Source organism: Dromiciops gliroides, chromosome 3 (genome assembly GCF_019393635.1).
Source record: "Dromiciops gliroides isolate mDroGli1 chromosome 3, mDroGli1.pri, whole genome shotgun sequence".
NCBI lineage: Eukaryota > Metazoa > Chordata > Mammalia > Microbiotheria > Microbiotheriidae > Dromiciops > Dromiciops gliroides.
The window spans coordinates 442678117-442705933 of NC_057863.1; the positions used below are offsets into that span (position 1 = coordinate 442678117).

The 27817-nt window shown below is 35.7% G+C and overlaps 1 protein-coding gene across 9 annotated transcripts in view; it reads right to left on the reverse strand.

Annotated features, from left to right (window-relative positions):
* Positions 1–6533: 6533 nt before the first annotated feature.
* The window catches only part of DYNC1I2 (dynein cytoplasmic 1 intermediate chain 2), a 67872-nt gene continuing 46588 nt past the window's right edge, over positions 6534–27817 (reverse strand). For all 9 annotated transcript variants that reach the window (XM_043994602.1, XM_043994601.1, XM_043994600.1 and 6 more), the window contains 11 exons: positions 23823–23912; positions 23435–23597; positions 23219–23318; positions 22593–22718; positions 21493–21639; positions 20845–20958; positions 19983–20116; positions 18946–19090; positions 12082–12222; positions 9799–9924; positions 6534–6775 (listed from right to left, as the gene is read on the reverse strand). In XM_043994602.1, coding sequence (XP_043850537.1) covers positions 6662–6775; positions 9799–9924; positions 12082–12222; positions 18946–19090; positions 19983–20116; positions 20845–20958; positions 21493–21639; positions 22593–22718; positions 23219–23318; positions 23435–23597; positions 23823–23912 — 1400 coding nt within the window. In that variant the 3' untranslated portion in view covers positions 6534–6661. The remainder of the gene's footprint in view (positions 6776–9798; positions 9925–12081; positions 12223–18945; positions 19091–19982; positions 20117–20844; positions 20959–21492; positions 21640–22592; positions 22719–23218; positions 23319–23434; positions 23598–23822; positions 23913–27817) is intronic.

The window sequence follows — 27817 nt, forward strand, 5'->3', positions numbered from 1 at the left end:
GATATGACCATGGAGCTACTGTCACTGATACTTGAAAGATTACGAACAAAAATTATTTAAGAAAGAATTTTCTACTCAACAGGAATTATGAGGAAAGCTAGAAAAGAGTCTGGCAGAAATTAGGCTTAGGCCACAATCTTCTGCCATATTTTACAATAAGTTCAAAATGGATATGCATCTTCTTGTGTATTTATCTAAAAGATAATACCATAAAAATTACAAGAAGCAGATCAAACACATTTCACAGCCTGGGAAGGAGGTGTATTTTTAACCAAAGAAGGGATAATTATAAAAGATTACAAGGCAATTACACAAGATAAAGTCAATAACTTTGGTTACATAACATTGAAAAGCTTCGGCACAAATAAAATTAATATGAGGATAAGAAGGGAAGTAGTTGAATGGGAAGAAAAAATCTGTATCAAATTTCTCTGATAAGAGTTTGTTATGCCAGATACATAGAGAGCTAATAGAAATGTATAAGTCCCCAAGAAATTTCACAATAACTAACTGGTCAAAGGATATGAACATAGTTCTTGAAAGAATTGCAAACTACTAATAAGAGAAAAGCAACTTCATATCCAGCAAAATTGTCAAAGATAAGAAAAGATGGGTATAGTTAATGTTGGTGGGGTTGTAGAAACAGGCATATTAATGTATTATTGGTAGAGCTGGGAATTAGTATAACCATTTTGGAAAGTAATTTGTAATCATGCAAAGTAACTAAAATGTCCATACCTTTTGATTTGAGATTACTCTAGGAACATACCCCAGTGGATGTCATACACCAAGATATTTATAGTAGCACTTTTTGCAGTAGCAAAGAAATGGAAACAAAGTAGATGCCCATTGAGTGGGCATGACTAGACAGTGTTACATGAATATAATGGAATAGTGTTGTGTTGTAAGAAATGATGAATATGATAAATATAGCAAAGCATGGAAAGACTTACATGTACTGATGCAAACTGAAGTAGAGCCAAGGAAAAAATACACCCAATGACTACAATGTTAATGGAAAGAAACACCACCACAAAACAATAAAAAAAAAATGAATGTTGCAAAATTACAAAGAACAAGCTGGATCTCAAAATGAGATAGATACAATAAAACAACTCCCCCAATTTCTTTCCAGAGTTAAGAGTCTCCAAGTGTGGAATATTGCATATCTTTTCAGAATTCTTTGATGGGCTAATCATTTTTGCTAATTAAAAAAAAAAGTTTTTTGGTCTTGTTATATGGGGTGGCTCTCTGGGACAGATACAAAGGGCACCTGTAGACAATGTAAAAACAAAATATATCAATAAAATTTATTTTAAAAGGAGTACATAAAATGGGCTAGGTACCACAATAGTATAGAAGGGCAAGTATCTCAACTTTCCAAAAAACAGTGTAACAATTGGAATGACGCCACCTGCTGGAGACTTACCGCAGAAAAGTTCCGCCACGAAAGGAAGATCTTTGAGGGCAAGAACATGCGTCTTTTCTTTGGCGTCAGGAAGTGATGTTGGCTAGTGGGAGGAAGAAGGAGGAACCTGGCGCTCTGACTGAGGCGTTTTTTCCTGAGGACGCTGGTGGAGAAGGGAGCTAGAAATGCGCTCTCCCTTTAATAGATAGGAATCTAGGCCTTTTCTTCTCTCTTTACCAAATTCTTATTCTCCTTAATAAATGCTTAAAAGCCTAACTCTTGCTAAAGCTTATAATTTATTGGCGACCACTCATTAGATATTTTAGACAGACTAGCTAGAATTTTAGCCCTTAACAATAGGAGAGACATCTACAAACTATAGGCCAAGGAGCTTGACTTTGATTCCTAGGAAAATTCTAGAATGGATCATTAAAGAAACAGTTAGTGAACATCTAGATAGGGAAGTAGTGGTTACAAAAGAGACAGAATAGTTTCATCAAGAATAAATAATGTCGGGGGCAGCTAGATGGCGCAGTGGTTAAAGCGCTGGCCCTGGATTCAGGAGGACCTGAGTTCAAATCCAGCCTCAGACACTTGACACTTACTAGCTGTGTGACCCTGGGCAAGTCACTTAACCCCCATTGCCCCGCCAAAAAAAAAAAAAAAAAGAATAATGTCCCCCAAAAAAGTCATGCCAGAAAACCTCATTTCTTTTTATGAATAGGACTTCTAAACTAGTAGAAGGAAATGCTGTGGATATGGTTTACTTAGATCTTTAGCAAAGCTTTAAAAAAAAAAAAACCTCATATAATTCTTTTGGAGAAGGAGAGATACAGAAAAGATAATATAATCAGATGGATTCAGAACTGGTTTGAGAGCTGGACTCAAAGAGTAGCTGTTTATGGTTCAATTTTAACACAGTGGGCCTCCAGTAAAGTATCTATGCTTGACCCTCTGCTGTTTAACAATTTTATCACTATCTTAGATAAAGCATTTATGTTATGCTCCTTAAAATTATAAATGACAGCAAGTTGGGAGGTAAAGCTAACAGTCAGAGTTAGGATTCAAAGAATTTCCACTGGTTATAACATTGGGCTTAGTGTAAGGTGAAATTCAGTAGGGATAAATCTAAAATCTTGGACTTGGGTATAAATGTTCACAACTTTATGATAGGAGAGGCATGGCTAGATAGCAGAAGTGAAAAAGAAGTAAATGTCCATTAAAAGTGGGCTGCTGAAAAAAAAAAAACGTGGACTGCAGACTCAATAGAAATCAGTAGTGTGATTTTGCAGTCAAAAAAGTTAGTGCAATCTTAGGTTGCATAGGGAGGTATAGGGAGGTGAGAGTTCCACTACAGAAAAACTCTACTGTTCTCTTCATGATCAGCCATCCTTTGGAGTACTGTGCTTAGCTGGGAGCACCACGATTTAAGGACACTGATAAACTGAACATTGTCTAGAGGACAACCAAGATGATGAAGAACCTTGATTCTGTGTCATGTGAGGATGAGTTGAAGGAACTGGGAAGATTTAGCCTGGAGAAGAGAAGGAGGGATTATACTTGTTTTGCTGGATACTAAAAAGGCCAAAGCAGAAGCAATGGGAAGAAGATGCAAATGAGCAAATTTATGTTCAATGTCAAGAATAACTTCTTAGCAATTAGAATTGGGTGAAAATGAGAGGCAGCTAGGTGGTGCAGTGGATAGAGCACTGGCCCTGGATTCAGGAGGACCTGAGTTCAAATCCAGCCTCAGACACTTAACACTTACTAGCTGTGTGACCCTGGGCAAGTCACTTAACTTCAACTGCCTCACTAAAAAAAAAAAAAAGAATTGGGTGAAAATGAGGGGCAGCTAGGTGGTGCAGCGGATAGAGCGCTGGCCCTGGATTCAGGAGGACCTGAGTTCAAATCCGGCCTCAGACACTTGGCACTTACTAGCTACGTGACCCTGGGCAAGTCACTTAATCCCCATTGCCCCACAAAGACAAACAAACAAACAAAAAAAGAATTGGGTGAAAATGGAATGGGTTACCATGAGAGGTGGTGGGTTTCCTTTCTTTGGAGGTCTTTTAAGTAGTGAGTAACATATCCACTGGCATGTTACAATGGGGACTCTTTTTGTGTTTGAATTGGACTAGATGGCCAATGAGGTCCTTTCCAACTCTTAAATTCGATGGTTCTGTGAAAAGCTTTTCTTCTAAAACATTACTATGGTAACTCACAGAACAGGAAAATGAATTCAGCCACAAAATCACCAAAAAATACAGCTTTTGTATCAAGTACTAAAGAGCAACATACCACCTAATAGTTTTTAAAAGCACCTTTTGAAAATTGAAGTGAAAAGGAAAAAGGATTTATTTGTATTATATATAGTCCTCTCTAAGAAAGAAGTGCTCTTTTATTCTCTTATCTTTTATATCCGAGCAAAAGTTGGTACCAGGAATACACATCAGTTAATAAGATAACTTTCCAAAGAAAAATTGTTCCCATGCCAATAAAAATGTGATCTTTCATACTAAAGACAGCAGGGCTAAGTAGTAGCCTATTTTGGAACTCAACATTTGGTATTTTCTAAGATGAAAAAAGAAAAGACCAAAGAACTTTCAACCCACAGAGCACAGGGAAAGAACAACTTGCTAATTCTTTGAACAAAAATGTTCAGGAAATTCCATATAAATAGGATAGTAATTATTTCAAAATGGTATTGAAAAAATGGGCAAGTCTTCAAATAATAGGCAGGCTTTTGCTTAAAGAAAAACCACCAAAAGGAATACATTTTGATTCTGCATTCAAAATGCATCTAAAGGGCTAAGTCAAGGAAAAAGAGTTTACATTTCCAGGTCAGAAAGGAGTGCTCATTGCTAATAGACACCAAATAAATGAAAGTATTTGTTGGAAGGTAGGTTGAAATTCAGTTCTCAAAACATTCTAAATTTAGCTATCTCTAAAAAATGCCAGTGACGGAAGGAAAACGTTTTTCCTAAAGTCTCACTTTGTACATTGTTATTTTCTTTTTTAAAATAAACATTTTTATTTAAAGTTTGGAGTTTCAAATTTTATCTGTCCTTCCCTCTTTTCCCTTCTCCCTCCATGAGGTGGTAAGCAATCAGACATAGGTTATCACATTGTTATTTTCAAAACCTCCTTCTGTGATTATATTGATATTCTGCATCTCAAAAAAAATGCAAGCTAAAGGAAAAAAAATCACAATCTAATAGTCTTGATTAGAGACAATAACTGGGAATAAAGAAAAAGAGTCTTAAGACAGTCTAGCAGGAAAGGGCTTCAGTTCATCTCTGACTTAAAAAGCTTTTCATTTTATAGATTAGGAAAATGAAACATGGAAATAGGAAGTAACATGCTCTGGGTCATAGAGCTTAATCAGCATTGGGCTTCAACCAGGCCTCTGATGCTCAGCCCAGCGCTCCTTCCACTTAAGGGTATTAGAAGGGAAAACACACAAAATCCTCAAAACCAACTTAATATTTTTCTTCAAGATTTGGATTTTATCAGTATAATTCTAACAGATCTGGCAACTCCTGTACACCTCAGGAGACAATCTTTCCTAGTTACTATGCCTGCTGTGGACCCCCACCCAAACACTTTTCAAAACATACATCATCCAGGGGCCAACCTTCTCATGTGAGTCCCTCTGAACAAAGCTGTTCTTGGATGACAAATATGGTCCTTGGCTAGGTCTATACTTGAAGGATATGACCTGCCAAACCTCCAATGGCCTAGTCCTAAAAGACCCAAGTATTGTAATAGGCTTTTTTTTTTTTTTAATTTTAGTGAGGCAATTGGGGTTAAGTGACTTGCCCAGGGTCACACAGCTAGTAAGTGTTAAGTGTCTGAGGCCGGATTTGAACTCAGGTCCTCCTGACTCCAGGGCCGGTGCTCCATCCACTGTGCCACCTAGCTGCCCCATAATAGGCTTTTAGTAATTTCATGTCTCCCAAATTTTTTATGACAATTGTTAATAAGAAAAAATACAGAGATTTTGAGAATTTAATTTCCTCTTAATTCTTGTTCACTTTTTTTGGGTAGAAAGCTACTGCAAGTGAACAAGTCAACATGCTGGCAATAGTATGAATGAAGAATTCCCCAGAACTAGACTAAAAATTAATTCCTCTCCAACTCTAGGTTGGTGCATAAGCCTTTAGAACTTGCCACCTGCAAACAAAGCCTGGATAGAAACATGACAAAATTAAATTCACAATAATGAGGACCTGACTCCTTAATCTGTTGTGTCTTCCATGCCTTCTATTGAAATTATGAAACTGATTCTAGTCAAAGGAATTCTTACTTTCAGAAACTACATCTAGCTAGACCCATATCTTCCTATACCTAGCTAGATGGAAATCTATTTAAAAACTAGCAGATATAGTACGTGATTTGATAAATAGCTACCTATTTAGCTAGATAGAGCTAGATATAGATAGTTATATCACAAACAAGGGAAAAAATTATCAAGATTTGTCTGCCCTTTGAAATACGTCCTGGTTGGAAGAAAAATAGCCAAAAAAAAAGTTAACCTAGAAGAAAATGACCACTTTCATGTTCTAAACATCAATGTATAATGTGCTGGTATAGAATTCTCAGTAAAAGATTATGAAAGCAACTGTTAGAACCAAAATAGAAACAAAGAGGAGGTGTAATAGTGATTGATAAATTGAAATTTCATGCAATGACTCAAAATGAAAGTCTGGATTTGACACAGACTGATTCTTTTATTTGTAGCCATAGCTATCACTACTTTAAAGAAGCAAAGCTATGAAAAAGGACAGAAAAGATGAAACTTGAGTGGGGTACATGCATTTTAATGGTTAACAGTAAACAATGTTCTCAGATATTAGTGGTCAGAGATTAACTTATCTTGCGTTTACCTGGAGAAGTGGTTATTGAAAAATATGTGGCATTTATGCAATCTATACCTTTCAGAAATAACTGTATACCGTTACAGGTTGAAAAAAGTTCAAGATACTAACATAGCAAATATATGCTTGTGTAAGTATTCAGAAAAAAATCGCATATTGCAAAAATCATTTGTATTAAAAATTACACAAATCCAATAACAATAGGAATATAAAAAGTGACACTGCCAGAAGTTTTTGCATTAAAGAGCTATGTGTGTTTTAAGTCCATAGTTTAATCCGCAAGATTACCCTCCAATTCCCTTTAGACAGAAGCATGCTATGAGTTTTAATTTCTACTTAGAATCAGTCCTCAATCCACTACTAGCATAAGGCCCATTTAAGCAGGTATGCGGGTGGCAGCTTCTTCCTCAGCGTCAGCTCGGTTTGCGTTAATTTCTGCTAGTGTTCGCCCAAATCGAGCCCATTCATCATTGCGGGGAACAGCGATTTGCTATTAAAAGAAAGAAAATGTTTTGTGTATGCTGAAAGAAATTAAGAGATCATCTTACCCACTATCATTTCTGTTTGTTTTCAAATAGTTTTTCCACTAAAAAATAATCATTGGCCTGAATGGCCTTTCTATAATCACAGAGACTGTAACAATGACTTACAACATTTACAGGAAAAAAGAACAGTGTTTGTGAAATGTGTTGTGACAGCGCCAGAAACGACTTCTCTATTATCACCATCAGCACAAGATACAATAATAATGATGCTTTGTAAATATAATGCCTACATAGCACTTTATGGATTTTCTTTTAAAAAATCTACTTTATTCTCACAACATCCTGTTAGTACAGTGATTCTTGAAGGGTGATTCTAGCACCACTGGGATTGATGAAGACGTGTCTTTTACACTATTGATGTTTATAACAAAACTCTGCATTTCTGTTAGAACCATGAATTATGAACTTGTGTCATCTTCTTAAAGCAGCACCACTACTGACATTAATTCTGCTGATTTTTTTTCTAACGGCAGGTGAAAATAGTTGGGATGTGAGACCTGTGGAGCAAATGTTTGAAAGCTGTGATATCATAAGGAATAGGGTTCTGACTCCTACTGTACAAATGGCATATCTGTTTCTAAAGCAGCCTTTAGACAAAGCCATTAGTCCAAAGCAGTCTTTTCCCCAAAACTTCAGGGTGAACGGCATTAAAGGATCTCAAAGGCATAAAGGGATCTTCGAATCAGTCTGATATCCCCAAAAGAAACCTATGGATGGGAGTTTGGGTCGGTGTAGAACAACTCTAGAATACTAGGGTCAACTAAAAACATGAGATGGCTTAAATGACAAAGAAGGTGCAATACTAATTTTTCAGTAGCAAAGTACAGGAGAACATCCCTATTGTCTGACTCTTCACATTGTCTTCTCTACCCTCTGATGATCAGGCTTGGTAGAGTACAGAGCCAACAGCAAAGGTGGGGGATGTGTAAGCTCTATGCCATTAAAGAACACGGATCCTATGTGTTTTATTCTCTATAAGTTTGCCAGTTGGAGAGTGAGGATTTAAATGCTTCTTAGGAAGGTTGTCTACTGATCATTTACATGGCATTCATTGCCTTAATGAGAGCAAGTTTGAGCTGAAGTCAACCTCCATGAAAAGGAGTTGTAATGGGGAGTAGTTTGGGGAGGTAAGAGAAGGAAGAAGAAACCACAAGAAAAGGAAATATTCACATACAACAACAAAGGTCAAATTCCTATTCCCACTTTGGCTCCCCTACTTTTCCTCCTCAGTTTTTACTGTGGGTACTTAGGAGATTTTTCTACTAATCCTATCCTACCAATGGCCTTCTCGCTGGGAAACTGGTCTATCTGATAATGATCAAAATAAGTTGTGTTTGGTTTGGGGAAGAATGAACACTGTGGAAAGGGGAGACAGAAGGTTTTATTTCTGACTCACAAAATTCAGAAATTCCAATTAGTTAAGAAAGCCAAGAATAAAATCTAGATCTTTTAACAACCTTGAATATTAGTTTAAATTTTATTTATCAGATTACATTATTTGCTGAATACAGGAAATATGATACTAATGTAAATCTCTCTTTCTCTTCCTACTAATGTTGTTAAATTCAGACATGAAATAATTTTAGACCTGAAAAAGAAACTAGAACATCTCATTCACCAAATTTTGCTAGCATTGTTCTACCTTTCCAAATCATAGTGCCAATTGTGATGATTTTAAAATCAGTCTTTGGATTCTTCATTCAGTTCACACAATCAACAAATAATGGTGCTAATGTCTCTGGTCACCATTGAGATAGTCAAAAAGAAGAAAATTCTGGTTGGATTATTGCCTGGTCTGGTTGAATCTAATAACAGAGCAAAAGAGCATCTCTGTATGTTACTATCAATGCAGAGAGACCAGAAAAAACTGAGTTCCAATTTTTGATTAATTTTTCTGGTACTGTAGCATATTTAGTGATTAGAAATAAAATACATTATTAAAGACTCCTTTTAAATCCTACTTTACTGGGAACGTGGGGTGGTGGTGGTGTCTCATTATCTGTTTTTAAAAGAAAATTCATTGACCCAGCAATACCACTTTTGGGTCTTTTTCCCAAAGAAATCATGGAAAGGGGAAAGGGACCCACATGTACAAAAATATTTATAGCTGCTCTTTACGTGGTGGCAAGGAATTGGAAGTTGAGGGGGTGCCCATCAATTGGGGAATGGCTGGACAAGTTGTGGTATATGAATACAATGGAATACTATTGTGCTGTAAGAAATGATGAGCATGAGAAGTTCAGAGAAACCTGGAGGGTCTTGCATGAGCTGATGATGAGTGAGATGAGCAGAACCAGAAGAACATTGTACACAGTATCATCAACACTGAGTGTTGATCTACTGTAATGGACTATATTCTTCTCACCAATGCAATGGCACAGAAGAGTTCCAGGGAACTTGTGATGGAAGAGGATCTCCAAATCCAAGAAAAAAAAAAAAAGAACTGTGGAGTATAGATGCTGAATGAACCATACTATTTCTTTTGGTTTTGATGCTATTGTTTTTTTCTATTTTGAGGTTTTTCATCATTGCTCTGATTTTTCTCTTATAACATGACTAACGCAGAAATATGTTTAATGTTATTATGTGTGTATATATATAACCTATATCAGATTACCTGCTGTCTAGGGGAGGGGGGAGGGAGGGAGAAAAATCTGAAATTGTAAAGCTTGTATAAACAAAAGTTGAGAACTATCTTTACATGTAACGGAAAAAAAATACTTTATTAATTAAAAAAAAAATGAATTAATTAATTAAAAAAAAAAAAGAAAATTCAGCTAACTGCTGAATGAGCCAGCTGGGAGGAAACTTCACTCTGGTCAGTCTGTGTAGTCTTCACAACCACATACAGTTTCATAGAAAGCCCAATCCTCTACCATGATGTCAGAATCACATTCGCAGAGTTTTTTCGCTGTAATGCCTGAAAGCCAAGTACTTGTGATAGAATTCTAAAGAATGAAGCACATACCTCTCCCACGTCATATATAACTATCTGTCCTTCAGAATCGCCTACAGCAATCTCCCTCCCAGAATGTGTCCATCTCACACGATTAAGAGCAGGATTACCCTCCACAGAAATGCTTGCTGTCGGCACCTGAATTCATTTAAAATACAGTGCATTGTTAAAAGTTTCATCAGGATTTCTATAAACATGTAAAGCAGTATAACTCTTCTTTCCTCTAGTCTGGCTACATTTTTGGAAAGCAAACATTAAAATAGATATAGAATTTTTCCAGCATTTGTTTCTGTCAAGACACACAAGTTTATGAATGAAATTATAACCAATCCTTGAGAGGAGTTTGAGAAAATCATTTAAATCTTTATACAGAAAATTGTTCTATAACCTAAAACATGATTTTAAAGGAAATTTTTTCCTTCATGATCAAAGAATTGTCCTCCCTCCCCCTTCCTTTTTAAAATTCTTAAAAGAAGTAAGACAATTTAAACTACATAATCAAAATTCCTTTTGGGAAGACCATGGTCTAACTCTAAACTACAAGCATGCCTTTGGTGGTCTGCATCTCCATTCCCCACACCCTACAGTTCCTATAAACCACCATCCTAGGCTTCTAGTGCCATTCTATCTTGTTCCACAAATGGCTCAATGAATTAACTAAAGCAACAGGGTAGGCTGCTATCACGACCAATCACAGCAGTGACAATCAATGGGAATAACAAAGCTTCTTCCCTTCTAACCAATTTGAAGGAAATGGGTCATAACTACTAATCCCTATTTTATCTATACACGACAAAGAGGTATTTTTTCATCACACAATGAAAAATGCTTGATCTCCTCAAAATCTCCTTAGATAAAAACAGTACTAAAAACAGTGATCTAATGTTAAACAAAATCCAAATATTTGTAGTTATCTTCCTAAAAGCTTGATTTTTAAATAAACAAAACTAGTGCTATTTGTTTAAATTTGGTTGTACCATATAAGACAAATGATGTACATTTTTTACATGATCCTCAAAATTCACCTCCAAAGCTATCTGGTTAAAGATACTATGGATATAAAGTCGAGATTATTCTAAGAAACTTGATAGTAAATAATCCAAAATAGCAGTCAAATTGTTTTATTTCTCTGGACCTCAACTTAAGTTTTCTCAACTTAAGAAAAAATGAAGGAAAAAAAGAAGGGTTTGGACTAGATCATCTCTAAGGCCCTCTCCGGTCCTTAATATGCGATACTATCATCCAATTATAAGCAATGGTACACGCTCCTCTGTGAATAAAAAATGCTACTTTCTAAATTTCATAATGCAGAAAGCGCTTGATAGGCCATAAAGTGCTCAATAAATGGATGATCATCATGATGAACAATTCCCAACATTATTAGAAACTATGAGAATCCTCAAGTTATTTTCCTCTTGCCTATGAGTAACTCCCTGTCTCTGGGGAGGCAAAAACAATTAAAATGTAAAGGCCTAGAAGTTAAGTCGCTGGTTATGGAGAGGGATCCTCAGGGAATAGGCGAGGACATGAAGGAGACTGAGAGATGTACAGACAGTACAAAAAGTTCTGCTCTTGGTGGCAAGGCGAACATTTGGTCCTAATGCTATAATATCATTTCATTTCTGTACAGTAATACAGGATCTGACAATTATAAGCTGTTCTTCAGCTTGTAAATTGCATATGGCTATAATTTGAGAGGAAAAAAGAAAAGGAAATCACGTTTATTGTTAAATCTCACGGCAAATTCTAGCGTATCAATAAGGAGTTTTGGTGATTCTATTATTCATTCCATGATAAAAATAATACTGTTTTCAATTACCTATGAAAAAGACATTAAAACATCTTCCCTTCCAATCAAATACAAGTAAGACCTAGCCAGTGGTCTGTGAAAAATATACAATTCTAACAGAAAGGCTAAAAGCCACTTCAGAAACTCAGAATTAAGGTTAACATATACCAACTATTGGCAACTATCAAACTTTTCTATGTTCCTAGTGTAAAGTACCCCAGTTGCCTTGTGAATGGAGACTTTGCCAGGGCATTAGAGACATGATAGTCCTTTTGAGAAATAAAAGGAAATTCCCCAGTGTTCTTGGCCAACATTACTCCTCCTCTCAGCTCTTCACAGCAGGCTCTTTTTTATTTAGTGTACGAAGCTTATTTGGCTTCTTTGTGATGAAACTGCAATCACATAGCCCCTTTTACATTCCTTGGGATAAAGGGAATTTCACAAATTATTCAATAAATCTCCAATTTTCTGTTTTCCAGTGCAATTTTTGTCATTCTGTTGCTCACCTCTGTGTCATTGTTGAGATTCCACAGATCTAGTCTTCCCATGCCATCCACACAGGCAAACAGGGCAGGGTGGGTGGGTGACCACATAACATCATAAACATAATCTGAATTGTCTTCAAATGAGTACAAAGGTTTGTTATTCTGAAAGGGAAAAGATGATTTTAGCACATGCAAAAGTGTTACAGTCAAGAAATTGTAAAAATATTTTATATTATCAAAAATAATATGCAAAAATGCTTTTCTTATGGTTTAAACTACTGTGGTATTAACTGTGACTATGGATTAAGGTTAAGATTAAGATTATAAAGCCATGGATTACTTTTTAAAATCTCCCGTTCTTCCACCAAGGTTCTGACCATGGGTTCCTGATGGAAGTAAATGATGATGCCAGTAAAACAGAAGCTCTGGTTGGTCCTACCAAGTTGGGGAGAATTTGAGTTTGGATGTTTGCTGTCTAAAGACCAGAGTAGCTAAATTCAGAGAAGTGCATCATCACAGATCAACTGCAGGGTAATGAATCTTTAGGACAGAGCCTTCTAAACTTCTTTTTGCTCTCTTCTTATATTTTTAATATTTCATTAATTATCTTTTTTTTTGCACCAGTCTCATTATCTATGAATTTTCCCACTCCTCCCAGTAAAAGCCAAGCCCTTTCTTGTAACCAAAGTATACCTAAGCAAAACAAATCAGTATATTGGCTATATCTATAAGTGTATGTCTTTTTAAAAAAAAAAAAATACCTCTAATCATCACTTCTCTGCCAAATGGTAGGAAGCTAGCTACATTATCAGTTTTTTTGGAATCATGACTGGCCACTATACTGATCAGAGCTCTAAAGTCTGTCAAAGTTGTTTGAAAAAACAAGTTTTCTCAGGCTCTGTCATATTCATAATTTAAAATTTTTACTATATAATAACATTCCATTACATTTATCTCATAATCATTCTACTATATCATGTGCTACTTTTTTGGGATAAACTAAGATTTTATGAATAACATGCAGATAGCTTTGGGAAAATAGAGTGAATTGAGATATAACATAGCTAGAGTGGAAAAAGCAATGGACTAAGGAGTCAGGACACCTGGGTTTTAGTTTTACAATGGCCACTTATTAGCTTTATAACAGTAGACAGGTGGCTTAATTCTCTGGGCCTCAGTTTCCTCATTTACAAAGTAAGGGGAGCTGGACCAAATGATCTCTAAGGTCCTTTGAACCCAATAAATTTCATTTCAACAAATATGTTTAGGATTAGCTGGAGTATATACTAAATACCTTCCACATGTTCAGTATTATAGTAAATAAAATGGAGGACATAGAAATATGAGACATTGTTTCTGCCTGCAGGTGACTGATAAGACTAAAATGTGAAACAGCAGTGAACAACATGAGGCTGTATATTATCAAATGATAAAATGGTGGAGGCAGCAACCTACTATAAGCATTATAAATTCAGAGGAGTTCATGAGAGCTAGGAATTGGAATAGTGTAGGAGAACCAAAGGAGTTATGGTTTTTTTTTAAATCAACTGCCCAAATATACGAAGGGGAAGACATAGCTAAATGAAAGTTCATATGAAAAAGAAATCTGGTGTGGTTACAGAACTATAAGCTCAATGAGTCAACAGTATGATGATGTGGTAGCCAGCTGGTGTAAAACAATGGAGGCGACAGTACCACAGTTAGATGCTACCTGGAGTACTGCATTTAGTTCTGGGTGCCACATTTGAGGAAGGATATTGACACACAGTGATTCTAGAGGGCAAGGAGGGCAGTAAGGACTGTAGACCATGTCATAGGAGCATCAGTTGAAGGAATCAGAGTTGTTTAACCTGGAAAGGACATGATGCAAAGGGAGACATGATAGCCATATTTATGTATTTGAAACAAACTTGTTATGCTCAGTTCTAGATAGTAGGAGTCGGATCAAAAGGTAGGAGAGGGGCACAATTTGGTTTCCTATGTCCCTGCTCGACCGCTGATTTACCTACATGACTTCAGACAAATCGTTTAACCTCACTGGCCTTCATCTGTAAATGACTAAATCTATGAATCTGTAAATAGACTAAATGATTTCTATGGAAACAACTTCTTGCACATAGTAGGCACTTAAATTTCATTTCAGGGAGGCACAAAAGAATGCTATGCTTGGAATAATGAGAGGCTTGGTTTGAATCCAGTCCAATGACACTTATTATTTATGTAACCAGGGCAAGTCACAATTTCTCTGTCTCTAGCTCCTTATCTATAAATATATGGATAATGATTCCTGTTAACCTTCCTCACAAGGCTCTTTTGAGGAACAAATGAGATAATGCATATGAAGTGCTCCATAAAACATAAAGTACTAAATGAATGTTGATTATTATTAACTGAATGAATCTAAGATTTTCTGAGTTGTCAGGGAAGACTGTATTGCTGGTAGTCATTAGAGACAAATACAGGGCTAGAAAAATTGGGCAATTATAGCTATATTTTTAAGCAGCATACTCAAAGGGGAAGTTAGGTGGTAGTTCTACAAAGACAATATCACTGTGAGTTCAATGATCCCTAAGTAGCTGACACTCACATCTCCATTTATAGCCCCTATCTCCCTCCTAAACTCAAGTCTCACATCACCAAAGGTCTGCTGGACACTGGTCACTCCATAAGCATCTCAAACTCAACCTGTCCAAAATGAAGGTCAAATCTCTCTAAAACCACTACTCATCTGAACTTCTTTATTTCTGTCAAGTGCTGCATTATCATTCTGGCCACCAAGATTTGCAATTACAGAATCATCTTCACTTCTTCACTCTCAATCTCCACAGCCAACACCTCTCTCATCCATTCCCCTTCTCTACTCTCATGGCCACTGCCTTAGTTCAGGCCCTAATTAACTCTTGCCAAGACTAGTACAGCAGCCTCTTACTTGGATCCCTTGCCTCCAGTCTCTCCCCTCTCAATCTAGCCTTTAGGAATTGGTATTCCTAAAACACAAGCCTGATCAGGGGACTTTTCTGTTTCAGAAGCTCCTGTGGTTCTGTTCCCTTCAGGATAAAATACAAACTCCTCTGACATATAAACTCATCTAACTGTGACATAACTGCTTTTAGAAAGGTACCCAGATGAGGTGTTCTGTTTGATTGTTTTTAATATAAAAGGGGTCATAAAGATATGTGGACATTGCCAAATGAGAAAATTCTGAGAACCAACATTCTAAGCAGTTAATGATTACCAGAAATATGTGAGACCAGTCACCTTTAAGATAGATCTTTCATTGAAGGTTTTATCCAGAGACTGAAATGTTTTGTACAGATGCTAAAGATTTCCTTTCCTGAAAAGTTAGCTGTATTTTAATGGCAACTTGTAGTGAGCACAGTTAGATGGGGGCAGAGCTCTGAAATTAACACTAATTTTTGCAGCATTTTTTTCTATTCTTTTTTTTTTTTTGAGAAGCTCTTATTCTCACAACAATTAGAACTGCTAGTCTTCTCTGGTTCCTAGCTTCCAAGTTCGGTATTTAATAGGCACTGGGAATAGAGTTTCTTCAGGAAGATTCATCCTCAGAATGCCCATGTCTACTTATCTGAGAAAATTTCTTGGTCTTCAAACTTTAATTCAAGGACCAATTTTTGGACCAAACAAACTGGATTTTTGCTACCTATTTACGTTTTGAAAACACCTAAGTAACTGTGCTAGGACAAAGAAGTCATGAAAACAGTTAGATGATCCAGGACTCTCTGCAACTGCCTTATAAATTTCCTGACTAGGCAGAGATTAAAGGCTGGCTACACAAAGCAGAACTACTTTAGACCAAATTAGACACAGAGCCAAATTGAGATTTCCAGGGATTATAGAAGACTTGGAGAAAGAAGAAGCAGAAAAAGAAAAAAGGGTGTGTGGGAAGAGAGAGGGAGTGCAGGAAATCTTGTTTTGATGCTGGGGGCATGCCAGACTTTTCAGGGCACAAAGTTTCAACAGAACAGGATGTCTAGTCCTCCCAGTTTTTCCAAACTTGAATTTGAATACTAAAAACTGTCTTGGGTGATCAAAGTTCTTAAAAGAAGAGGTGTTGAATGAAATTATGTCCTCACTGCTGGAGGACATATGAAGTACTCAATGTTTGTTAAATGCAAGACATTGAAAATACCAGTTATGAAAGTCTGACATGAAACTGGCATGGTGTTCTGTTTTTAAAAAGCAGGTTATTAACAAATTATTCCTCCTTGTTAAGGAGGATGGAAATAGATATTACTAGGTTAAATAATGAAACAGCATAATTAATTACACAATCAAAATAATAAACTCTGGAATTAAGTTGGGGATCAGCATTTAAATATTTACTCACAAGGCTGTTTCTTAGGGCATTTTTTTTTTTTTGGAAGAGAGAAGGCTGTCATTCACACATATCCAATACCTTCCTACTCCTGTGCCAAGCAGAACTGGAGCATTATGCATAACTGCATATGCAGAAAAGCTGGACCCTTAATATTTTTTGGAGTAAATGTGATGATATATAATCTGATACTTGGTTCCACTCCTTGCACTACACTAACACAGGAGCATGGTAGGGACAATCCTTAGGAATGGAGTGTGGTTATTATGACACAAGTTATCCAGAATATTAAGCTGGGCCTGTGAATCAGTGGCAGACTTCATAATCTTTGATAGATTACAAGTGACCCTTTTCATATAAAAAAATAAACCAGAACAATTTACTAGTGTATTTTCATGAAAGAAAGCATGCCACAGTCAAATAAGTAAAAAAGCCCCATGTAGCGCTTGAAGGAAGAGAGATGTATGGAGACTCTCTTTGTGACAACAGTAAAAGGATAAAAGATATAAAGAAATAACATCTAAAAAAGCAGTAGACATTCATGCCTGTCATTTGGTGTTTGCAGCTCTTTGTAAGATGAAGGTCTGGGGAGCTATGGGAACAGTCACTGAATCTTGGTTAGCAGTTCCATCAGAGGCCCTCTAGAACAACCTGTACCTAAAGAATACTCTTTACTCACAAATGTTCACTGAATGGGAGAATTCCTCTTTGGCCTAACCAACTAGAAGAGAGGAGTCCTGTCGCTCTGCCTATAGAGGAGACAGGTCTACACCAGAAAAAAAAAGAGTTAAATATGTGTGCAGTGACCTCGGGCAGCTGGGGTCTTACACCTCAGAAGCAGAAGCCTGACATGTTCTCAAAGGTAAGATCACCTCCTGCTTAAAGTGAAGGACCAATTATGCATGTCCAAACTTAGAACTGATGCTACTGAGGATGGGGGGAAATGGAGGTCTCAAATTAATAACCAGTAAATAGACTGTGAAGACAGATGAAGCCACTGAATTTTGGAAGTCAACCAACACATTCAAGAAACTGAACTGAAAGGAGATGGCTTTGGAAAATGGTCATTTCTATGAACCAGGCCAAACCTGTAACTCAAGATTTCTAAACTAATTTCTGAATTAGATAGAAAGAAAGAGTTGATAATGGGCAATAGTGTTTCACTTCTGACCCTTGTTTGTGGGTTAGAAAAAAGGGCAGATGTAGGTGCAGCTAGGTGGCACAGTGGCTAGAGTGCTGGGATTGGAGTCAGGAAGACCTGGGTTCAAATCCATCCTGAGATACTTACTGGCTACATGACTGCTTTGCCTGCCTGAGTTTCTTCAACTATAAAATGATAATACTACTATCTATCTTCCAGTGTTGTTGTGAGGATCGGATGAGGTACTTGTACAGTATGTGATAGGCACTTAATAATTCCTTCTTTCTTCGCCCCCCTCTCTTCTTCCTTCTTCCCTTCCTCTCTCATTCTTTCATAAAAGTGCAGCTCCCCTGGAGAGACCTAAGTTCATATCCCAGCTCTAATATTTACTACATGTGTAACCTGGTTAAATTACTTTACCTCAGTTTTTTCATTTGTAAAATAAGTACATGGTACTACCTATCTTAAAAGGTTGTTGTAAAAACAGCGATTTTTATGTTGTAAACTATTAGGGTCTTGAACAAAAGAAGACATAAGTGAATCTAAAACCAACCTTTGTTTATTTTGGCCATTTAGGATGGAAAAGTCTAAAATATCTTAGAATTCTCTGCCCTTTTGAACGAAAGCTACTTAATACAATCTAATCCAATCTTTTCTTGATGATCCATGATTCTCATTATAAATAACTATTATTGTTCTAGGTTTTAAAATATGTGTAAGGGCAGCTAGGTGGCGCAGTGGATAGAGCACCGGCCCTGAAGTCAAGAGAACCTGAGTTCAAATCCAGCTGACACTTACTACATGTGTGACCCTGGGCAAGTCACTTAACCCCAATTGCCTCACCCCAAAAAATCAATAAATAAAATAAAATATGTGTACACTTGAGGGGTTTTTCTACCTTGTCCTTCACTGGCATTCGGCACTTGCTCTTATTATTTTAATTGTCCCAAGAGTCCATATTCTTTCTAGTTTGAGGATTCTAATCTGCTATGGGTTATGAAATTAGATAAAGAAGCTTGTTAAGAATTTTGTGCTAAACAAAAGCAAAGAGGTTCTGATAAAGAGCAAAGTCCTCTTCTGTGCAACAAAGCACATGGTTTGAGAGTGAGACTTTGGAACATGTCTTTAGGGTACTCACAAGTTTTTCTCACAGCAATGTTCTTAAGTGTGAAGGTCACCAGAAACTGGATGTCTGGAGAACTGTGGTATTACTGGATTTGCTCAGTGTATTATTAAGAAAAAAACGCAAACTATACAACACATAATAGATCATTGTGTTTTATCGTAATTTAATTTAACAAATGAATATTCCCAAACAATCTGAGAGTTTAACTTTCTTTGTGGCTTATATTAGAGCACCACCTTGTGTCAAAACTTTGAGAAAATGACCAGAAAATATTTTCGGTACCTTGGTTGTCCAAAGTTTCACTGTCCAGTCAAATGAAGAAGTGACAAAAAGATGTGAGAAGTCTACAGCTCCAACTGCTGCATGGCAATGGATACCAGTTATTGGTCCTTGATGTCCTTCAAACATTTCACTGATTCCAGCTTTGCTGTTTTACAAAACAAAAGCAATCAGGTTTGTCCCTTGGCAGCTAGATTCTCTATAAACAGACAACAGACACATATTTAAATACCCAGCTGTGTCAAAATTTTTCTAAACTTACTGTGGGCATGAAACATCGACATAATTTTAGAAAAAGGGCAACATTACTTATATTGGATGTTATCCTGTCCAGATTTAACAACTCTTTTAAAGCTGCAAGTAAAATTTGGAATTACAAACATTGAAGTACTGACAACATACCCCCAGTAGTCCAGTACTTGAATTGATGGAATAGTGAAAGGCAAAGAAATGCTACACAGAAGAGATATAATTTTGGCTACTTTTAAACCTAAGAGCTTTGAAGTGAGGGTGATCTGGGTTTGAGATGAAACCTGGATCCTCAATTTTATTTAAGGAAGAAATTGATAAGGTAGAACTAGACAATTTCAAAACAGATGGAACAGCAGGAGAAATACTAGTCAATTGAAGATGTGTGCGTGATGTTACTGTACAATTATCAGGAGGACTAGGATAAAGTTCAAATTCAAATGAACATTGACTGAAATATAGCTGGTAATTTTTACCTTTCTGCATACATCTGAAGGGTCAGTTCTAGGAATGACAGCTATAGTGTTTATATTTAGGAAATGTTGAGCAGCAAAATAAAACCCCTAATCCAGATCAGCAAAGAGGGGAAAACAATCCATCATTTTCCTTTTGGTGTGAAAGTTTCCATTTTGTAAGTTTAAAAATAATGTTGTTTTTCCACACACAGCAAATAGGTCCATGCAAGTTTCTACTAAAAGGGGGTATAGTTTGTTTAAATATGGTTATAAAGGAGAATCTTTGTCAGTGTCACAACTTGAAAAATAAACAATAACTCAAAACTTTCTTATCACCTGCCATGGCGACATGCTGTGTATACAGAGCCTTCTTCACTTCCAACAACAAAGTTGTTGACGTCTCCAACAGGGAAGGACATAGAAGTGACAGCTACAGCTTTGGACTGCTTATGAACCAACTCCATGCTATCCTGTAGAGGAAAATATGCGGAACTATTTAGACAACCAATAACTGTTACTTTAAAAAACATTTGTCTGATTTTTGTTGCTCTTTCAAAACCATTCTGTTCTCATTTTAATCTTACCCTTGGCTAAAGTACTTTTGCAGATTTTAGGTCACTGAAACTGAATATCATGAATTTGTATGAAAAATTTAAGCTAAGCAGTTATTTATTTTTTTTTAACTATACCTTTTACTTAAGTGGACTGATGCTGAGTGAAGTGAGCAGAACCTGGAGAACATTACACACAGTAACAGCAATGCTGTGTGAAGATCAACTGTGACAGACTTAGCTCTTCTCAGCAATACAACGATCCAAGACAATTCCAAAGAACTGATGATAGAAAATGTTCTCCACATCCAGAAAAAAGAACTGTGGATTCTGAATGCAGATTGAACCATTTTGTTTTTTCTTTTTAGAAGTTTTCCCTTTTGTTCTTCTTCTTTCACAACATGACTAATGCAGAAATATGTTTAATGTGATTGTACATATATAACCTATGTCAGATTGCTTGCTGTCTTGGGGAGAGGGAGAGGGAGACAAATTTGGAACTAAAATCTTATTAAAACAAACAATGAAAACTATCTTTACATATAACTGGAAAATAATAAAATACTTTAATGATTAAAAAAATATACCTTTTCATATAGCTATATAAATAATTAATCCAAGTTTTAGGCTTTATAAGTGAACTCTACCTGTGGATGGGAAAGCATGTCCAAACTCCATGAGCAAATTTTTCCATCAGTGGAGATGCTAATCAAATTGTGAGCATTTTGAGTTCCAACAACATTCACACAATACACAGGGTGCTAAAAGGGACACAAGGCGAAAAGAGTTTAAAAGGGTTATTTTGCAAACAAAACCCCAAACTTTCTAACTATGGTTCAATTATAGGTATTCCCCTTTAGACCAAACCATCCTAATATATTTCTTTTTCTTTTTTTTTTTTTAGTGAGGCAATTGGGGTTAAGTGACCTGCCCAGGGTCACACAGCTAGTAAGTGTTAAGTGTCTGAGGCCGGATTTGAACTCAGGTACTCCTGACTCCAGGGCCGGTGCTCTATCCACTGTGCCACCTAGCTGCCCCTATTTCTAAAGCATCTTTAATATGAATAGCTTTGCTGTTTTTAAAATCACTACACTTAAGAAAGAGTACTGTCTTGGAAGAGAAAAGGTCTTCTAGTAAAAATAGATTTTCCATAGTACAGAACTGAAATATGATTGCTGAATGCTGATGAATCTGTACAGGAAAGAATGCTTATTCTAGAAGACCCTGAGAAACACTACTGGGCACCTAACAACTAAGGAGTGAAGAATCTTGTAGAAAATGTTTTATTTCCCTACCGTGTGTGCAGCAGCCGAAAGTGGGGTTCTCTGCACCGGGGTTCTCTTATTGCTTCGATTATCCCATAATACAATTTGGCCTGAATACGTGCCACCAACAACCAGATTTGGATGAAATTTTGCAAATGTAGCCGACATTACAGCTGACTGCAAATAAAAAAGGTGAGAATTTTATATTTAAGATTTAAAAGGGGAAAAAACCTAACAGCTTACAGACATAAACTAATCCCTTCTGCTACAATTGAATATTTTATTTGTTTTGTTTTTTGGTTAAAATATTTCTAAATTAAGTCAATTTAATGGCTCATTTCTTTAGAATATTTCACAATTTTATTTGGTATGGAAAAAATTTTGCTTTTGTCTTCAGAATTTTCTTTGCTAAGAGAATGCTGTAGAGAAAAGGGAATTAGATATAACATTTTACATAAATATAATGAAGTAATTTCTGAAGTAAAAAAATATTTCACATCATTATAGTATCAAATTGTAAGATAATTAGCCCCACACTTTGTCTTGACAGTAATCTGACAGGATCAGATTATATGCTAGTTCTGATTCAGTTAAGTGATTTTTCAAAATTATGACATTATGAAAAGACTTTGTCTTATTGCAAACAGAAAAGGTTTGCAAATTTTACTTTTCTACTAAATTCATTTAAAAAATCTGCATCTGTTTCCTACTTTGAACATATGTTTCTACTTAAAACTATCTAGTTCCAACTCCTCAGGCCATGTATAAGTAACTCAGTGGGCCAATAGTCTAATTGTATATTCAGTAAAACAGTTCATGAGAAACTTCCCATGGCAAAGGCATTTTATAAAAGCTTTCCTTTCATATAATCAATTAGAATAAATGAAAAAACAACATTAAAGGACAATGTAGGTGTGATTAAACAATATGAAAAATGTCACAAATGCTACAAAGGAAAGACTATTTTGAACTAATTCTTTATTTTCAGTCAACATCTGTTTGCAAATACATGTGGTTTAGCAAATGCCAACCCAATGAAATCATCATGTTGACAAGAAAAAAGAAAAAGGTCATTTGTAAATTCGTCAATGGAGGTTCAACATGGGGGAAGACAGTTTCTCACATCGTACCTGGCAGTGAAACACATACTCTGGGGTAGTTTTTTTGTATTTCATATTCCACACAAGAGCCACCCCATCAGGCTCATGAGGAGCATCTTCATTGTTGTTATAGGAAGCCACGAGTAATTCTGGGTACTGGTCACAAGAAATCAGATGAAGAGGAAACTTACATCAATTAAAATGGTTTTATGTTCTGATTAATTTTTACTACCAAATTGATTTGAAACTAAAAATGTCTGTTCTCTCCCCTCAGAAAGTACTACTTTTATGCTCAAATGCAGTATCCCACTACATTTATGCTTAGAAGAAAAGTTTAAATTCTGTTTTTATGTTAAAATTGAATTTTATTCAAACCTACATTATGTCTTGCACTGTCTTATGGTTTATTAAAATCGGTAAAACCCCTGAGATTCAGCTAACTTTTACCCTGGACATTCCCCAAAGGATTAATGTTTTCAGGCCCTTCTCCCAAAGTCCAGAAAATGAGATGAATATTTATTTTAGTACTTTGCCTAAGAATTATTTTAATGAATGTGTATCAATAAATCAGCAACAGTCCCTTCTGTTCTTGTGGCCTAATTTATACAAAATGAAACATGATTTAATTATTAAATATTATTTGTGTTCTATTTTACCTGAGATGACCAATCCAGACAGCTAACAACACGATGCTTTGACCAACGTTCATCAAAAAACTGCCTGTTTAAGGACAGTTTAGCACCTGCTTGAATTTCTCTGGAATTAAAACAAACAAATCCAGAAACATAAAAGGATAAGACCTTATATTAGACCTTTTCATTTATAATAGTTCAACTCTCATCATGCCACAGGTTTTAGCAACTAAATATTACCCTTCTTTATCTTCCAAATCTCTCCCACTGTAGTCAAAGAAGATGTTAATCTGCTCAGAAAGAGCTCTTTCTACAATTCTCGTGGAATGATCAAAGAAACTTAGAAACTCTTCAGAGTGCAGGATCTGTTGTTTTTCCTCTTCAGTGAGCTCATGAGGGGGGACTGGAAAACAAATATTTCTTTCTTGTAGATTTACTTATATCTGATAAATCACTTATAAACTAACTTTTTCATTAAATGCCCGTTTTTTCTCCCAATAGACCCACACAATGCCTTCTGTTCTACGATAACATTGTTCTTTTCTGTTAATATATGAACAAAAGTAAATCCCAATGAAATATATTCAATTTAAAAAGTGAAATTAAAACATTAAAAAATAATTTATACCTTCTTCTTCATCATCTTTCTTTAAAGTTTTCTCTTCTTCAGGTTCAATGGTTGGTTTTGGGGTTACAACATCATCATCTTCTTCTTCATCTGAAAAAACAAAACCATTGCAAATAATATATTTCTATCAGAACAACAACAACAAAAAAACCAAACCAAAATCTTGTCCAAGGGAATGTTTCACACATTATCATATTAATACAAAAATAAATTATTTTAAAGGTGAAGCAAGGTACAAATAAATGTGCTGATTTCTAAAATTTTGTCTTTAAAAACAACAAATTTTGGTTTCCAATTCCATTTCTAAAAGTAAACAGTGTGAATCAGATCCTATTTTTGATAAATTTTCATATATATCTATATAGTATGTTGGCAGTTGTACTAAATTCTGTAGCTGTGTAAACAGAAATAAAATACATAAACAATTGTAAAGGATTCCCAATAGAAAGCTCTGAAACCTTAGAGATACTTATCATTCAAAACAGACAACATAAAAGTACTGTACGGTTTTATGTAACATGCTTATACCTCAATGTGCAGAATACAGAAAATCAAATGTCTCAAATAACTTATAGAGCTACTTGCTTACTTGTGATCTAAAACTCCTCAATAACTAATAGGTCTTCATATGGCTTAACAATGGCCTATATTAGCTTTCAGATTGCTATTCTAAAAAACAGATTTTGTTGAAGCTCATGGCAATATGACCACATTCTATTTTCTATTATTATTATTAATATAACTTCCATCACAATCATCATCTTCTTTGCCAATAAGAATTTCAAAAGAAAATGGTTTCTCTTAATTTCAATAAATCATTTGCAACAATGATGTAGCCTTATGACAGGCAAGGTTTATATGACTTTTGCATTCTATATGTTCTATTAAATCCTGAAAGCAAGAAAATGACATCAAATTGCTTTCTAAAAATGTTATGGAATATGCAGTGCCTATTTTGTTTTCCTCTGCATCCTAGAATGGATCTGTGGGAAGAACATTCATTTTTATTGGTTAAACAGATTTCTCATCAATGGCAGCAGGAGTCTGTAGCATGCTTCATCTCAAGTAATGAGACTATTCAACAAGGGGACTCTACTTGTTAGTCAAAGTCATCCCCCTGACCCATGTTCAAAGTTATCTAACACACATATACACACAACATACACAAAGAGTGGTCAAGGGATGGGAACCAGCTGCCAAGCCATGGTCCCAGCAGCCAGGCCAGCTGACTAGATAGCAGCAACCAGATGGTACTGCTGGGATTGTGTCTTTCTGCTATGAGGTGGCAATGGGATGGCATAACATTTTTCTGCCTGACTGCTTCCAATCATGTCTTTCCCCAATGGCAAGCCTGTGCAATTACCAACACTCCAGGAGGTCTACAGACAAGCCTTTACCCTGCAAACAAAATACAGCTTGTAGGCCATACCAGCTGCCAAACCACACACATAGTGTTAGGTTTAGAGAGCTCTGAAAATCTTTCTAACTCTATAGTATAGGCAATAAAAATATAACAGTATCTGTAGGAAAGAAAGCTTTAAATGACACTGCATAATGCACACAATGATACAACCTCCAACTTAATCAAAATGATAATGACGTATGCCAATCCTACATTACTTGAAATTGAGCGATTTTTACGTTCTGACAAGTTTACAGAACTAGGATAAATGGCATGAATGATTTCAATATATGCTCATACTTTTGAACCAAATGGTGAAGGTTAAAATTTTTCCTTTCAAGGGCCTCAATCAGCCACAAAGGAAAACAGTAATCACTGTCTTTTCAGCCAGCCCAACCGCATTTGTCAGCCCTTTCTCCGTCAATGCAGCCAGAGCAATCAACCTGCCAAACATTCAGAATGGAAAAACAATCTGAAAATACAGGGTATAATGCACCTGCCAGTGAAAATGGCCATTTCAAGAAAAGCTAGTGATCTCAGTGACCCTGCTGAGGAGGCGGTGGTGCAAAGGGGAAAGAACGCGTAAAAGAATTCTTCGTGATCTCCACTCTCTTGCACATTGACACTTCCTTACAAAGCACGCCAATTACAGCTTTTGTGCTACTTAAAAAATGAAAGCTTTTTTGGGCAAAATAATCACACAGAGAAACAGAAAGACACTACTCCTTTTGAGATGAATTCTCATGTACAACGGACTATTAATCTGAAAACAGTATAACCGGCAGCAGTTCGACACTGTACTGTTCAAATATAAAGCTGACATCTAGTCTTTACAGGTAGAAGTAATCAAAATGATGTAATTCCATTTCATGTAAAAGATGATATGAGACTAGCAAAGCAAATATTTTAAAATTAAAAATCTAACACATGGAAATGGAGATTTTTTAACTGTTTCACACTATTATTAATCACTAGTCTAATCAATTCCGCATTTAACCTGAATTCAAAGTTAAGTTCTAAATTCAAAAGGTAAGGGTTTTTGCCACCCAGAAGAGGTCATTCCTTAACATTAAGAATTATATGCAGTAGCCTCCCATTCTCATCCCTTTCTCCTCCCTCAACTTTATTGCATTATACTGCTTCTAAGTACCATTTTCAATGACAGATGTCAAATTCCTATCATAATGCATGTGGTCAGCACTTTACTGCTAAGTGACCTCATAATCTACATATTTTAGAGAAAAGATCTTGTAGAAGATCTCTCTCCTTTAATATTTAAGATGTAAATGGAATATATTATGCAGTGATCTGTATCCCTCCATATATGACACTCTCAATACCAAATGTCCATATGTATTATTGTCCACATTTGATGATAGTACACTGCAGCTATTTAAATATATGCCCTCCAGATTTTAGTTATAGAATGAGTTTTAGAATTTATTTAGTTTTGGAATGACCACCAGTTTAAAAACTTCTGATTTAAGGCCACTATCAGCACTAAAGTTTATGTCTCAAATATTCATCTATAAACATTAAGAAAAATGGGAAAAAGTCATTTTATCTGCCATAAGCAAAACAAAAGTCACAAACTTAATAAAACAGATTAAGTAACAATATCCATGTAAAGATTAAATTCACCAAAGTATCCAATCTTACTGTCCTGATAACAATTCTTCAAAAAGAAGAATCTCGATATAAAGCTACTAAAAATAATAAACTTTCTTCATCATATCCTAATGTTCTAGACATTGAGTGTTTATTACTTTCTCAATTATTACACAAGTACATATATTATTAAAGACATTCTATGTTAGTCCTTGTTGTATTAGAACATATTTAAAACTTGAAAAAACTGAACAAGAGTAGGAAGACTGAAAAATGGGACTGCCATGTCACATCAATTTATTGATGAATATTCATTACAATATGCTAAGTGGTTAACTCCATGCTTTTTCTGACAAGGGATCTAAGGTTATAAACTGAGCAGTAAAGAGTGCACAAAAGTAGCAGTTACTTTTAAAATGACAAATCTCTTGTCAATGAATGCTAAAATCAGGTTTAATGAACCACTGAATTTTTACTTTGAGTTAACATCAAAATTGTGATGTATTTTGGTGAGATGGAAAGAAAAGCTGTGCTGTAAATTAAACTGTATCTAGCAATAACACTATAGAGTGAAGTTCCAGTTGTCTGAGTAATCTGTTGCTACAGAGTAGGTTAATCAAAGTTAAATCATCTGTGAAATGGGTGGCTTTTGTTAAGCTGAAGGTGTCTTCAGATCAAGTTTTCCCATCTGGATTTTACTGTACATTCAAGGGCATTTTCTAATAATATCCTAAAGCTATACATATACATCTACCACAAAATTATTTCAAAATACTCCTATAATACAACTAAAATTAAATATCATTTAATAATGAAATATTGCCTTAGAATGAAAGTTCTCTTTAAAAAATCTACAAAGCACCTTGATTATGAATATCCATTCCTAATCAAATATTAAATTGATTCATTCATTAAACATTTCTGATTCTATGATTTATTGAATATCTACTCTGTGCTAATATTGCCAGCTTCCAGTTAAGTTGAA